The sequence below is a fragment of the Zea mays genome, chromosome 5, assembly GCF_902167145.1.
Source record: "Zea mays cultivar B73 chromosome 5, Zm-B73-REFERENCE-NAM-5.0, whole genome shotgun sequence".
NCBI lineage: Eukaryota > Viridiplantae > Streptophyta > Magnoliopsida > Poales > Poaceae > Zea > Zea mays.
The window spans coordinates 196,745,767-196,758,577 of NC_050100.1; the positions used below are offsets into that span (position 1 = coordinate 196,745,767).

Consider the following 12,811-nt stretch of genomic DNA (forward strand, 5'->3'; position numbering starts at 1 on the left):
CGTGTGAGCTGACCCAAATTGAACAGCAAGATGTTTATGGCATAATATATTGATGTATGTATCATACTTCTGTCAACAAAGCAGCATAAACAGAGTATTGTAAACTGCATAAACGTGTGAGAGATTGCATAGTATACATTTGTGTCTCCGTTTAACTATAATTTTATAATGTCATACTTCTGTCAACAAAGCAGCATAAACAGAGTATTGTAAACTGCATAAACGTGTGAGAGATTGCATAGTATACATGTGTGTCTCCGTTTAACTATAAATTTATAATGAATTGGTTTTTGATAAATCAAGCAATTGGCAAAATAATAAAGTGAACTCTATTTACGATTCAGATTGTAAGAGTTAAAGGTTGATGACTTACCGGAGTGTGGATGGGCCTGGAGGGCGGCTGAATTCGAGACACCTCTGCAGGGACAACCCAAGGCGACGCGCGGCTGTGTCAAATGCGTAGGGGACTCGACGTTGGGGACGGAGCTCGCGACGGTGTAGGGGACTCGGCGTTCGGCCGCCGCGGTGGAGAAGATCGAGGTCTCGGTCTCTACCGAGTAGAAGAACGAAGGGGCGGCACAACCGCCTCCGCGATTCCGGGTCCCTTCCCGGAGACGAAGAACAAGGCCACGGCGTGTATGCGGCGGAGAAGGCGAGTCCAGGTCTCTGCGGTGGTGAAGGAGAATGCGACAGCGGTGGAACGACGGGGGGAGAGTCTTAATGCTCACGGCGGGTGCGGTGGACAAGAAGCTCACGGCGGCGATTAATCTAGAGTTCGACGGGCGCGGAGGAGAAGCAGCATACGGCGGCGGATTTGGCTAGGGTTCGGCCGCCGCGAGAATTACGGGAGAGATGAGCTGAAAAAATGAGAGCTCGGATCCTTGATTCGTGGGCCCGATAGACGTAAGCTGCCCAGATTGCGGGGACACGATCTTTTCGTGGGCCCGGATGCTGCGAGACGTGCGCACACCAAAAGAGTGTAAATCGTAACAAGGTTGAGCATAACGCGTAGTTATAATTGACGTAACTATGTATTACAGTCAGCCAAAAAAGCGTGCGCGCCGGTCAGCGCACCTGGTCGGTTTCTGGTCGGGGCTTCCATTAGTTAGAGAGAGCCCAGGGCTCTAAATATTATATATATATATAATAATAATAATAAATTTTATTTTAATAAAACACAAAATATATGTTTTTTATTAATTATGTGAGTGTTAATATAGAGCCAACAACCAAGTTTCAAGCACTCGCTTATATATAATTTTAACTTAATTTTACATAAACTCTCCTATTATAGTAGTAGAGAAGAGATTATAGAAGTGTGAGTTGATTCTAAAGAAATGTATGGTTTTTTTAAAAAAAATATTGACGCAGGACGACCGTTGAAACTGATGCTTTAATATAGTAAAGATCTTTGGCTTTATTTTGTTTTTCGAGTCTTCTTTTACCCTCTTTTTGCGTATCAAGTTTAGTTTTTTCTTGTCTTTCTTTCCATTATTATTGTGTATTATGATCCAAGTGGCAAATCTGTTTTGTTGGACATGTCAAGTTTTTTTCAATTAGTAGTACTCTTAGCATATCACGTACATCATCGTTCTCGACTCGATCACTGCTTGTGTAGTCATAAATCCAATGCAACATACATATTTTTGTAACATTTATCTGCTGGACATGACACCTTTTCATAGGCTAACATTTTGAAAGCGTACAACATATTAAGTCTAATCGTCGTTCTATAAAATTTGCCTTTTAGCTTTTATTATTATACCCTCTTGTCACATGGACATCATATGCTTCATAGCACTTTGTCCAGTACAACTACAACCAAGGGATAAGAGGTATTCTAACCTCACTCAAACACTAGGCCTAACCTAGAGCGAGTGTTTTGAATGATGGTCTAACTAGCTTAAGCATCTATGCTAATAACTAAGTGATTTTTTGAGCACTTGGGTGCACAAAGCTACAAAAGATGACACTCAACTCTCTTGATATGTTCCTTAGCCCCCACATATCTCAAACGGTCGATTGGGTGGTGTATATAGCCCCCCCCCAAGTCCAAAACTAGTCTTTAGAAGTAACACGGAATTTCAATGCACTCACTGAACATGTCAGGTGTGTCCATATCAGCTAACCGTTGGTTCCAGCAATTGCTAACCATTGCAATGCCCTCCAAGTATCTTATCGAATGTCCTATCTACTTCTCACAGACATGTCTGGTGACTAGGATTCGGTGCACACTTGCATGTTCAATGTATGAGTTGTAGTAGCACTCCTTTGACACAGTGCTGCCATTTCTGATGGTTGATCTAGTACTGCCAAGCAGTATGTTCTTCTTCATGTGTCTTCATCTAGACTTCTTTGTTCTTGTGTCTTGGATTCTTGCGTGTTCTTGTAGGTCTTCAACATGTTCTCTAGTGTTTAACGGAGGTGCTGATCATCCCAATCATCACTTTTCCTTACTCTAGGTTTTCTTTGCATCCTTAACTATTATTGAGGAATATTCAACAACGAATTTACGAGGTGGATCGCAAGATTGAGAACTAAGGTAAATGCATAGGAGACTCCAGGATTTAAAACATGTCTGGGCGGATATCAATCTTAGCTTCTAATCTGGTAGGATCATGCGTTCTTATCTTCTCCCAACATGTTTGGTTCCTCGCTGACATGTGGGCCTTATCCCTGTGCACCATGGTCGAGCCCTCGAACCCACCTGACGGGCCCTCGTTTGTTGAGCTGCTCTTAAATACCCTGGTAATTTTAGCTATTATATACTATACTTAAAGCACCAGCTTCAACGGTCGTCCCGCGTAATTTTTTTTACAAATAAGACCTCACAACTATTTTAAATTAACTCGTTGCACGTCTATAGATGACCAAACGACAGCCCGACACAGGCCAGACGCAAGCGGGCCACAACTATGGCCCAGACACGTCGTCCCGGCCTACTGACTGTACCAGGCCAGTCCGTTAGCCCGTCGGCCCATTTATTAAATCAGCGTAAAATATTAAAAACGGTGCAGGAGGTGAGGTTTGAACCCATGCCCTGATTGAAAGAAGAACGGGAGACACTGGATGAAGCTATCTAACCTGTAGAACATCATGCTCAAATGTTTTAATATTGAATATAAATTGTATATATGTATATACACTTTTTAAAAATAAAAAATATATAATCGTGTCGGGCCGGGCCAGCACTACGGGCCGAGGCTACAGCCCAAGCACGGCACGACGTTCTTGGCTCTTGCAAGCATTATGTCGTTTCTGAAACCACATTGGTGCAATGGACTACATGGTTTTTGAGGTTGCTGAATTGGATGGAGCAACAATGATTTGTCACACTAACAGTAAAATGAAAGGTTATTTATTGGTTTTAAACGTTAGTAATTGCTACGAAGTAGCATAATTTATATGGAACGCATCCAGTTTTTATTGATGTCTGACTTTAGCAATCACTCCATATTTTGATCTATCTTTTTTATAAGTTTGACTTCATGTGACTTATTTTAGAAACTTGAGCTCGCAAACTTTCTCTTATTTGGTCTCTGTATGGTGGAATTATGTTATTTTATAATCTCTGTTCGTTCAGTCACTCGTTGTGAGTTCTCTTCTAATCGCTCACTTCATTGGCTGTGTTGTATCAAAACATATTGTATTGAGTAAACAATAACAAATACTAGTCAAATAAAAAAAATATTATACAGAGAACGGAGACAATCAATAAAAAATCTTGAAATTTTTTGATGAATAGTTTACGTGAATATTGTTATAAGCCGTCGCAATGCACGGTCAACCAACCAGTAACTATTAATTTTAGAGGTTTGGAATAAGACCTAAAAATGTGATGACGCGATCTCTATCCACTTACACCATGTCCAGATCATTAAACAACGACTCATCAAAGTGCCGATCTAGCCCTTACATATTTAGCATTATATCCAGGTTTCAATACGTCTCAATAGATTTCTTTCATGTTTTATCTTCATTTAGAATAGTTAGGTTCAATGTTAGGTCGTTAAGCCTACCATAATTATCCAATTTTACCGAGGTTAGAATACGCCATTTTAATAATATAGGCGGAGTCGTACACTAGAACAGTTCGAAAACTATATTTTTTTTAACCTGGCAAAGGCGATCTGTTTCTGAAAGAGAAAGACAACAACCTGACAATACGTGAGTCTCTGACAAGTCGTTGCTATTTCAATACTTCCATGAACAGTACAAATACGCGTATATCATCACAAGATCTATAACAGGGTGGCACTAGCAGCAGCAGTACACACACATGGCAATATAATGGGACTACTCGATCCCTCTCTGAAAGCTCTGCCGGGCGCCCGCTGCTTAGACTGTCTCGACTGCAGAGGATCCCAATATCTTCGGCAGCTATCTTATTTTATTTCATCCCTATTCAGAACTTTACTGATCTATAGCGTAAATCCTCTGATTTGCTACGGATAGCCTTAATTGATCGTCAAAATCTGCTTCCAGCCTTCCAGGTAGCTCTCGTCCATCTGAATTTCATCTGTATCCTGATACAAGATTATGGCCATATGGAATGGAGCGATGCAAATGAAACAACGCTGGGCTGCCGTAGTGGGCATTGCATTGCAAGCATATACATACGTACAGGTACAGCAGTGGCTCAGATGATGCAGGTGAACAGAAGACGACGCCTGAAACGAAGGCGAGCAGTGAAAAATCCAAATCCGAGCACTTCTGTCTATTCCTTTTGTCTCTGGCTCCGGCGGGGCACGGAGGCGCCGCGGCCCGCCCGCATCGAACGCGACAACGGCAAGGAATAAGCAACCAGCGTCGCCGCACAGGGACAAGCTCTCGCTCGCTCGCACTGCACTGCACTGCACTGCACTGTGCGAGCGAACCGGACATGCGCAGCCTCTGTGCGCGCCTTAAACTCGCGCACGGACTGCACGCGCACAGTATCTGCAATTGCGCAGCTGCTGCGACTGCGAAAGAGGCACAGGCACGGGGCACTTCGACAGTCACCAGCGAGACGAGTGATGGCGAAGGCTAACGATCCTGAGGGTTGATGAGGAAGCAGTATGGCTACTATATGCAGTTGACTGGTTAGCAGACAAATGAGAAAAGAATTAGCAGCAGGACTAATTGACATCGATGCTTTTCTCCCCCCACCCCCTCTTTTTACAGTTACAGCTTGTAGATGATGAGGAAGCAGGGGAGCACGGCGCGGCGGTCGAACACCACCAGCTCGCCGCCCCTGCCAACCCGTACGGAGTCGAAGTGCTCCTTTCCGGCCGCTGCGGCGGCGTGGGCGCCGGCCCCCTCCGCCACGCGGCCGGCGATGACCCTGCACAGGAACATGGCGCGGCGGCCGGTCGCGGGCCCGCGCGCGCTGGCGTGCGCGCCGCCGCTGCCGTCGAACGTCCGGACGCGCGGGCCGTCCTCGCCGGCCGCCGCCGCGGCAGCGGCCGAGGAGCCGTACGGCGGCGCCGGGGTGAAGCGCATCATCTCGTTGCCGTCGGCCGCGCTGCGCGAGGCGCCGCCGGCCCGGGCGCGCACCGCGGCGCGGTAGTCCTCGAAGCGCGCCACGGCGCGCGCCGGGTTGTGCACGCGGAACAGCATCTCCACCACCGCGCCCGGGAACGTGCTGCTGCTGCTGGTGGGCGCTCCCGGTGGCGGAGAGGACCACGAGGACAGGAAGATGATCTCCACCACCTGCCGCGACGAGTGCCCGGCAGGGAGCTCTGTGAGCGCAGGGACCGGGCCGAGAGGGCCCGGAGGCGGCGACGGCGGCACAGGCACCGGCTTGGGCTTGTTGGTCGTCTTCGGTTCGGGGCTTGGCTTAGGCTTGGGCTTGGGCTTGGGCCTGCTGGGCTTGGACGAGACGACGACGTGGTTGAGGGTGTCGCCGGAGCTCCCACCGCAGCCAGCGCGCGGGAGGAGCTTCTTGGGCGCCGCCGCTACTCTGGCGGCCACGTCGTCGGCCGCCATGGACTTGCAGTGGAGCGACCGGACCCAGCTCCCCGCCGCCGTCGGGCGACGGCGGAGCGGTGGAGGCTTCTCGGGCATGAGGCGCCCCGCCCCGGAGATGCAGCGGTCGTTGTGGCTGACGGCTGTGCGGTGCTGGCCTTGTGGGTGGTGGTGTAGCAGAGCAAGAGCAGTAGCAGCTACCGTGGAGGCTAGTACACATTCGTTCGTATATATGGTTAGGCAAACAGAGCGGTTACTATGCTTTAAGTTCGTCTGTAGACTACCTTAGCTGGTCAGCTAAATATAGGGCCCGGTGTACTGTGCCTGCTTATCCTGGCAACTGCCTAGGTAGCGCATGCATTTGTCAGTGTTTAGAGCTGGTCACACTCACACAGAGCTCACGCTCACTTGACAAGGGGAAAACTTTACTGTTTACAACCAATACATATTTGGTGTCAATGTACGGTATCTGTATGTAGAGATCGTGGTGCATACTAGGCTTTGCCTGCAGCTGCACAGTAATATCGACTGTTGAACGCTTTAAAAGGGATCTCTTCGGCCGGCCCTGCCCTGTTTGCATGCAAAACATTCGCGGTAGCTAGGGCCCCGTTATTGATTTCAAGGCACAACAAGCACAAGAGAAAAATATGTAATAATCTTGCCGTCAATTTGTACCGTGTCTTTGGGTTCCAGATAAAAAAAGGACTACTAATGTGCGTATATACATCCTAGTCATGATATGAGACATTACTAAAGTTACGCTTAAAAACCTTCGTGACAATCACGCACGTCATATCATGGTATATAGCCTCATGTTCCTGTTCTAGCTGTAGCCTGTAGCTAGGTCACATGCTTTTCAGCCTGTGCATGTTTCAGGTAGCTGCCTAGCATTCCGCCACTATCCGCCAAAGCACATGCCACAGTGCATTGGTACTAAGTACTAGCTGGCCTAATACAGTATATCGAACTTACCTAACTACCCACCTAATCGCATATTTCCAAGGTTGAAATTATACTTGAAGTTCTTTAGTTACCTTTATATAAGAGCCTTTGAGAAGCCTTTGGTGACTTACACACATCTAGATTTTCGATGCTATGGCCCTATTTGGCACAACTGCTGCTTGTTGAAAAAGCAGCTTATCTGATAAGCTGGTAAAAAGCAGCTTCTGCTTGTTGGCTGCTTTTAGTTTATTTTGAGAAGCAGCTGAACTGATAAGCTGCTGCAGAAGTTGTCTGTTTGGCAGAACTTCAGCTTAAATTTATGAATAAGCTGAAAATAAGTTGTACCAAACAGGGCCTATATCTACTCTCTCTATCCATAAATGTTTTGTCGCTATGATATATGATACCGTTGACTTTTTTTAATAAACGTTGACCACTCATCGTATTCATAAAAAATAATGAGTTAACATTTTTTTATTTGTTTTATCACTTAGGTAGTTTGTGTTTAATTTAAAATTTTACATTTTTTAATAAATATTTTAAATAATACGAGTGGTCAAAGTTTTCCAAAAAAAAAAGTTTATATATTTGTGAATGGAGGGTAATACCATAATCGTCGTACACTACCTCTCGTGACATTCCATTCCATTCTACAATCTACATACGGCAACCCGCGAGGTCACGCCATGCACGCAGGCACCCGCTGGAAAGCGGCCGATGATGACGAGGAGGCCAACTGTTGTGCATGTCATCGATGTCGACCACGCAACACGTACCTGACGCGCTGACGGTTTGATGGCACTCGGCCACTCGCGGCTCGCGCGCTCGCGCACACACAGTATCCTCGGACGTGCCCAAGTCCAAGGCACGCGGTTCGGCGCTTCTTGGCCCATGACATCGCCGTGCCCGCCCTCGATCCATCGAAGACGAACTGCTGCCATGCTGGTGCTGGAGACTAGAGAGAGAGAGAGAGAGAGAGAGAGATGCCCGCTGATGACGGTTTGGCTGCACACGGAAAGGGTTGGGAGGTTTTAGGCTGCTGGAAGGAACTATGACCCACTTGAGAACGATGAATGAGCTAGCGCGGGCAAAATTACGAACCGTGAGCTGATTTGATTTGACGTATACCCACTCTCTCTCTCTCTCTCATATACTAGTGCCGTGCAAGACCATCTCTGATTACTTCGTTTTGTTTCGTACATGGCTAGCTCAATTAGCCAATAGGCTCGGCAGCAGCATAAACATGGTAAAAGCCTAAAATTAGTAGTAGTAGTAGTAGTACGTCCCACTCTCTGTCTCTCCGAAAATGTGGATGGATTTGCGGTTCGTTGGGCTGTCTGTCTGTGTCAACACAGAAGGACAGAGGCAGACTCATTCACCGAACAAAGTACGCCGCACCCTGACGTAATATTATAGTAGGCTACTCGTTCGCCTACTCGTGTTTGAACTAAAGGCCGGCAGTATGATTGCGTGTCAAAAGGCTCATGCGCGCGCGCTTTTCTGCCGATTCAATTTGATTGAGGGAGGGAGACGGTGAAATTAGTATATGTACATGTATAGAATCCACCGGTTTAAACTTTACAAAAACTCACTCCACCAAATCAGCTCGTACCCATAAACTTCAATAAATCCCGCAAACAAATTGCAGCCGGACTTAACACACCATTAAAACCAACTGTTTAGATCGCCGGAAACCCTTCAATCCATTAACTACTTAAATACAATGTACAATATTATTTGGATCTTCATTCATCTCTTCTCCTCTCCTACCACCATGACCCCACCACCCCACGCTGTCTCTCATGCCGTCGTTGACCTCTCTTTTCCTAAAATCGTATAGTTAGCACGAACTATAATCTAATAAAATAATGCGATTTGAATCGGGACCTGAGGTGAAGGTTGTGATCCAGAGTGAAACTGACATAACGAGGGGGAGACAAAGTGAGATCATACAGCCCACCCGAGTTAAATGGTTCAGGTAGTACTGTGATGCAGTCCGTATCTATGTATTTTAAAATTTCAAACCAAGCCAAATCAACCCATAATCGACGAGCGATCAGCGGCAGAGCAACGCACGTAATGGAAAGCCCAACTAGGCGTTGGAATGTGTAATAAGATACTCGAAAACGGACGGACGGACGGACGGGTGTGAGTGCCGATGCATCGCAACAACCACAGCCAGCCCAGCCCTTCGGCTTGCTCACGCGGCGACCGTGCCAAAAAGGCCCATGCGCGAGGCGGCCTGCCGCGCCCACTGCCCCATGCGCGCCAAACTCGCCGACCTCTCTCTCGATCCCCGCGGCCGATGTCCCGTGCCCCTCAAATGCTCTGCAGAAATGCACAACGCAAGCAAATGCAGCTCAAGCTGACGCAGGCAGCAGAGGCACGCAGTGCTATTCACTACCGCCATGCCGCCCCGGATCTTTCACGTAAAACAATGGCAAGAAACGTTCGTATACGGTGAACTTTGTCACTGTTTCTCTGAGCTCAAACTTTGTCCGTAGGATTTTTAGACAGGAAGCCCCCCCCCCCCCCCAACTTCTAAAATCATACAAATTTGCTCCTGCGACTATTCTGGAAGTAGTTTTAGCTAAACTGACACTACGTCAGCTGTGCAACATAGCGCCACATCAAGTTTAAGGGAGGTAAACCAGTCTATATTAATAATTTAGTGGCTCAATAGGCTACATTATTTTTAAAAAAAATATATATTACAAAGGTTAACACGTATCATTGTGGTTTGGACTTACGACGAGCGATTGTCAAATAACGTCTTGAGTTGAGTCGTGTGTACTAACTAAGACGTGAGTATATGTAACACGCTTCTTGGTTTGCTAATGATCCGCCGGCTGGTGCCACTACTCGTCCGTCGTCCTCCGCGCGATCAGGGCTAGCCCTGGCGGGAAGCAGGGTGTGCAGCTGCCCTGGGCCTCAAAATTTGTGGGGCCCCTTAGATATGTATAGTAGGTCTATAGGTGTCAGGCTTTAAAACATTTTGGTCCAGTCCATCTCTTCGAAAAAAGTCCAGGCGAGAGAAAAAAATAAACCGTCCAATCCATCTGTCATGTGACCTATATTCCCTAATTCTTAATCCTTGTTCCTCGACATCGTGACGTCAGTCGTCACGCACGCCCGCACCAGCTCACGCGTCGCAGTTGCAACCTATTCCCAAACAGGGCGCTGTTCCCAAATCCCAACTCTGGAATCTGGTTCAGTCGCCGTTGCGCTACTTCAGTATGCATGTTATGCACCCGTGAGACTATCGCATGGAGTTTAATCATTGTTTGCTTGCTTTCCGTAGTGTTTTTTTTCTTTCAAGTGGTCTAATTAATTTAATGATGTATACAAGATTGTTATTTTTTCTTTTAAGTGGTCTAATTAATTTAATGATGTATAGAGGATTGTCAGGATAAGCCATACACCCATACGTGTTCTACCTGTTCTGAACTTGCTGTCCTGTAACTCCTAGTCGCCTTGGGCCTTGCACCCAACCCAAGTGACCGAGAAGAGCAAATGTGAGCCATAAAAAATAAAGAAATACTCTAATATTTAATTCTTTGTTTTCTATTGGTAACTCGTATCTTGATGTGTTAATTTTTATTGCAGTGCTTTGTGTAATCATGCCACGGAGAAAGGAACTGTTGACACCTTTTTGGAGGCGTCTTTTACTCAAAAGAACCAGCGCCTGTGCTCTCTGGTCAGGCACGGACGGTCCGCGGCACAGGGCCGGACGGTCCGCGACCTGGCGCGAGGCGGAGGTGCTCTCTGGTCAGGCGCGGACGGTCCGCGGCACAGGGCCGGACGGTCCGTGATCTGGCGCAGGAGCACGGGTTCCCTGCCTGACGGCCGGACGGTCCGCGCGTGCGCAGGGGCGACGGAGGATCGCCGGCGGCGCTTGGATCTCGCTCCCGGGAGGGACCCCGTCGGGAGGAGAGATCCTAGGAGTTGTCTAGGCTCGGACAGGCCGACCTAGACTCCTCTAATCGACGTAGAGTCGAAGAGAGACGGAGAATTTGGGGATTGGAAGGCTAAACTAGGGCTAAAATAGAACTAGACTAGAACTACTCCTAATGCATAAGGTAAAAATGAGTAATAGATTGGATTTGATCGATTGTTGGGGGTTCAATCGGCCGTAGCCCTTCATCTATATAAAGGGGGAGGTCTGGATCCGTTTCCAACTGTTTCCCGAGTTAATCCCGCGGTTTTAGGTAACAAATCCCACGAGAAACTAGGAACCCTAACTGACTCTGCGCGCGCGCGGACCGTCCGCGCCACCACCGCGGACAGTCCGGACCGCGGACCGTCCGGCCTCAGGGCCGGACCGTCCGCTAGGCTCTTTTTAGCCTTCAACATATGCCCCCCTGCCTTTTGGTGCAGTTTGACGAACCAAAAGCATATGAACTAAACCTGATGTAAGTCATCGGCTTTTCAAAATAGAGATCATTCAATAAAGCACCAATGTATAAAGGCCGTTTTGGATTGTATCTTTCTCGGCCATGACCATTTGATCAATGGATCAAAATGAATAGAATGGAGGTGCCCCCCAGCCTGGATAGACAAAGGGACTATACATGTACCATGGATTCATCATCATGCTATTCCACATTTGGGTAGGACAATATACCGACGATGAATAAACGGGTAGAAAGTACCCTGGTCTCATAGGATGAACAGACGATGCTTGTCGCGTCGCCTTTTGGGCCGTTTTGTTCGGCCGTTTCGTTTTAGTAGGTGACCGGGGTTTCTTTGTTGAACGATCGCGTGGAACAGTCTTTTTGCTAGCATTTTTGGAGAGCAACTGATCAAAAGTAGGGTCGGCTTTGATTAGCCGACTATATGTGCTTTGACCTTGCGTCTTTTTCCTTGCTTCGTGTAGAGGTTGACGCCTTTGGTCATAGGTGGACTGTCCGGCTGAGTTAGCCGGACCGTTTGTTTGAGCACTGGATTGTCCGCATGTAAGTGCCGGACCATCTACGATGCTCGGGCTAGGCTGATGTGTTTGGTTCATTAACTGTGCCTGCCCCCCGGCGTCTTCGGACTTTTTAGCCTTCTCGTCCGAAGCCTTTCGAGCAATCTCCTTTTGTGATATATCTGTCATGCGAGGATCGCCAATGACGATGCCCTTGCCTTTGCCTTTATCGGCCATTTCGGGCCGAACCAAGACCTTTTTGCATGTGAGTTCTATTGTATTAACAGAAAAGGGTTGTGTGTCTACTTGCATCTCCTGAAAATCCAATCGACCCTCATTTATGGCCGATTGTATCTGTCGACGAAAAACATTACAATCATTGGTGGCATGAGAAAAGGAATTATGCCACTTACAATAAGCATGCCTCTTTAATTCATCAGGAGGAGGAATAGTATGAGTTAATTTAATGTTGCCGTTTTTCAGTAACTCGTCAAATATTTTATCGCATTTGGCAACATTAAACGTAAACTTAACTTCTTCTTGTCGATTCTTTCGAATCGACTGTAAAGCAGAACACGGTGAAGGTTTAGCCTGCCCTGGCCAAACCATTTCGGTGGTGTATACATCCGTGGATTCATCGTCCGAGTTATCGTATTCCACTAGATGCATCTTATGGCTAGCCGATTTTGATGTTTCCTTACTTCGGCTTTCACAGGTCATAGCCCGCTGGTGCAAGTGCACTAGCGAAAAGAATTGGGTGCCATCTAATTTTTCTTTTAAGTAGGGTCGCAACCCATTGAAAGCCAACCGTGTTAGTTGTTTTTCTGCGACATGGATTTGAAAGCATCGGTTTCTAGTACCCGGAACCTCCGGATATAGTCATTAACCGATTCTTCAGGCCCCTATCGGACTGAGGCTAAGTCAGCCAATTCTAATTCATGTTCTCCTGAGAAGAAGTGTTCATGAAATTTCTGCTCTAATTCTTCCCAAGAGTTAATAGAGTTTGGTGGCAAG

The 12,811-nt window shown here is 47.1% G+C and overlaps 1 protein-coding gene across 1 annotated transcript; it reads right to left on the minus strand.

The window, feature by feature from the left end:
* Positions 1-4,170: 4,170 nt before the first annotated feature.
* LOC103627512 (zinc finger (C2H2 type) family protein) lies at positions 4,171-6,382 on the minus strand. The gene has a single exon (XM_020537776.2). It carries the CDS (start codon positions 6,043-6,045, stop codon positions 5,164-5,166), a length of 882 nt encoding a protein of 293 aa, XP_020393365.1. The 5' UTR covers positions 6,046-6,382; the 3' UTR covers positions 4,171-5,163.
* Between the last annotated feature and the right edge of the window lie 6,429 nt (positions 6,383-12,811).

Bases quoted from the DNA above. Each gene is read 5' to 3' on its own strand.
- LOC103627512 (XM_020537776.2), bottom strand. From the start codon at position 6,045: ATGCCCGAGAAGCCTCCACCGCTCCGCCGTCGCCCGACGGCGGCGGGG.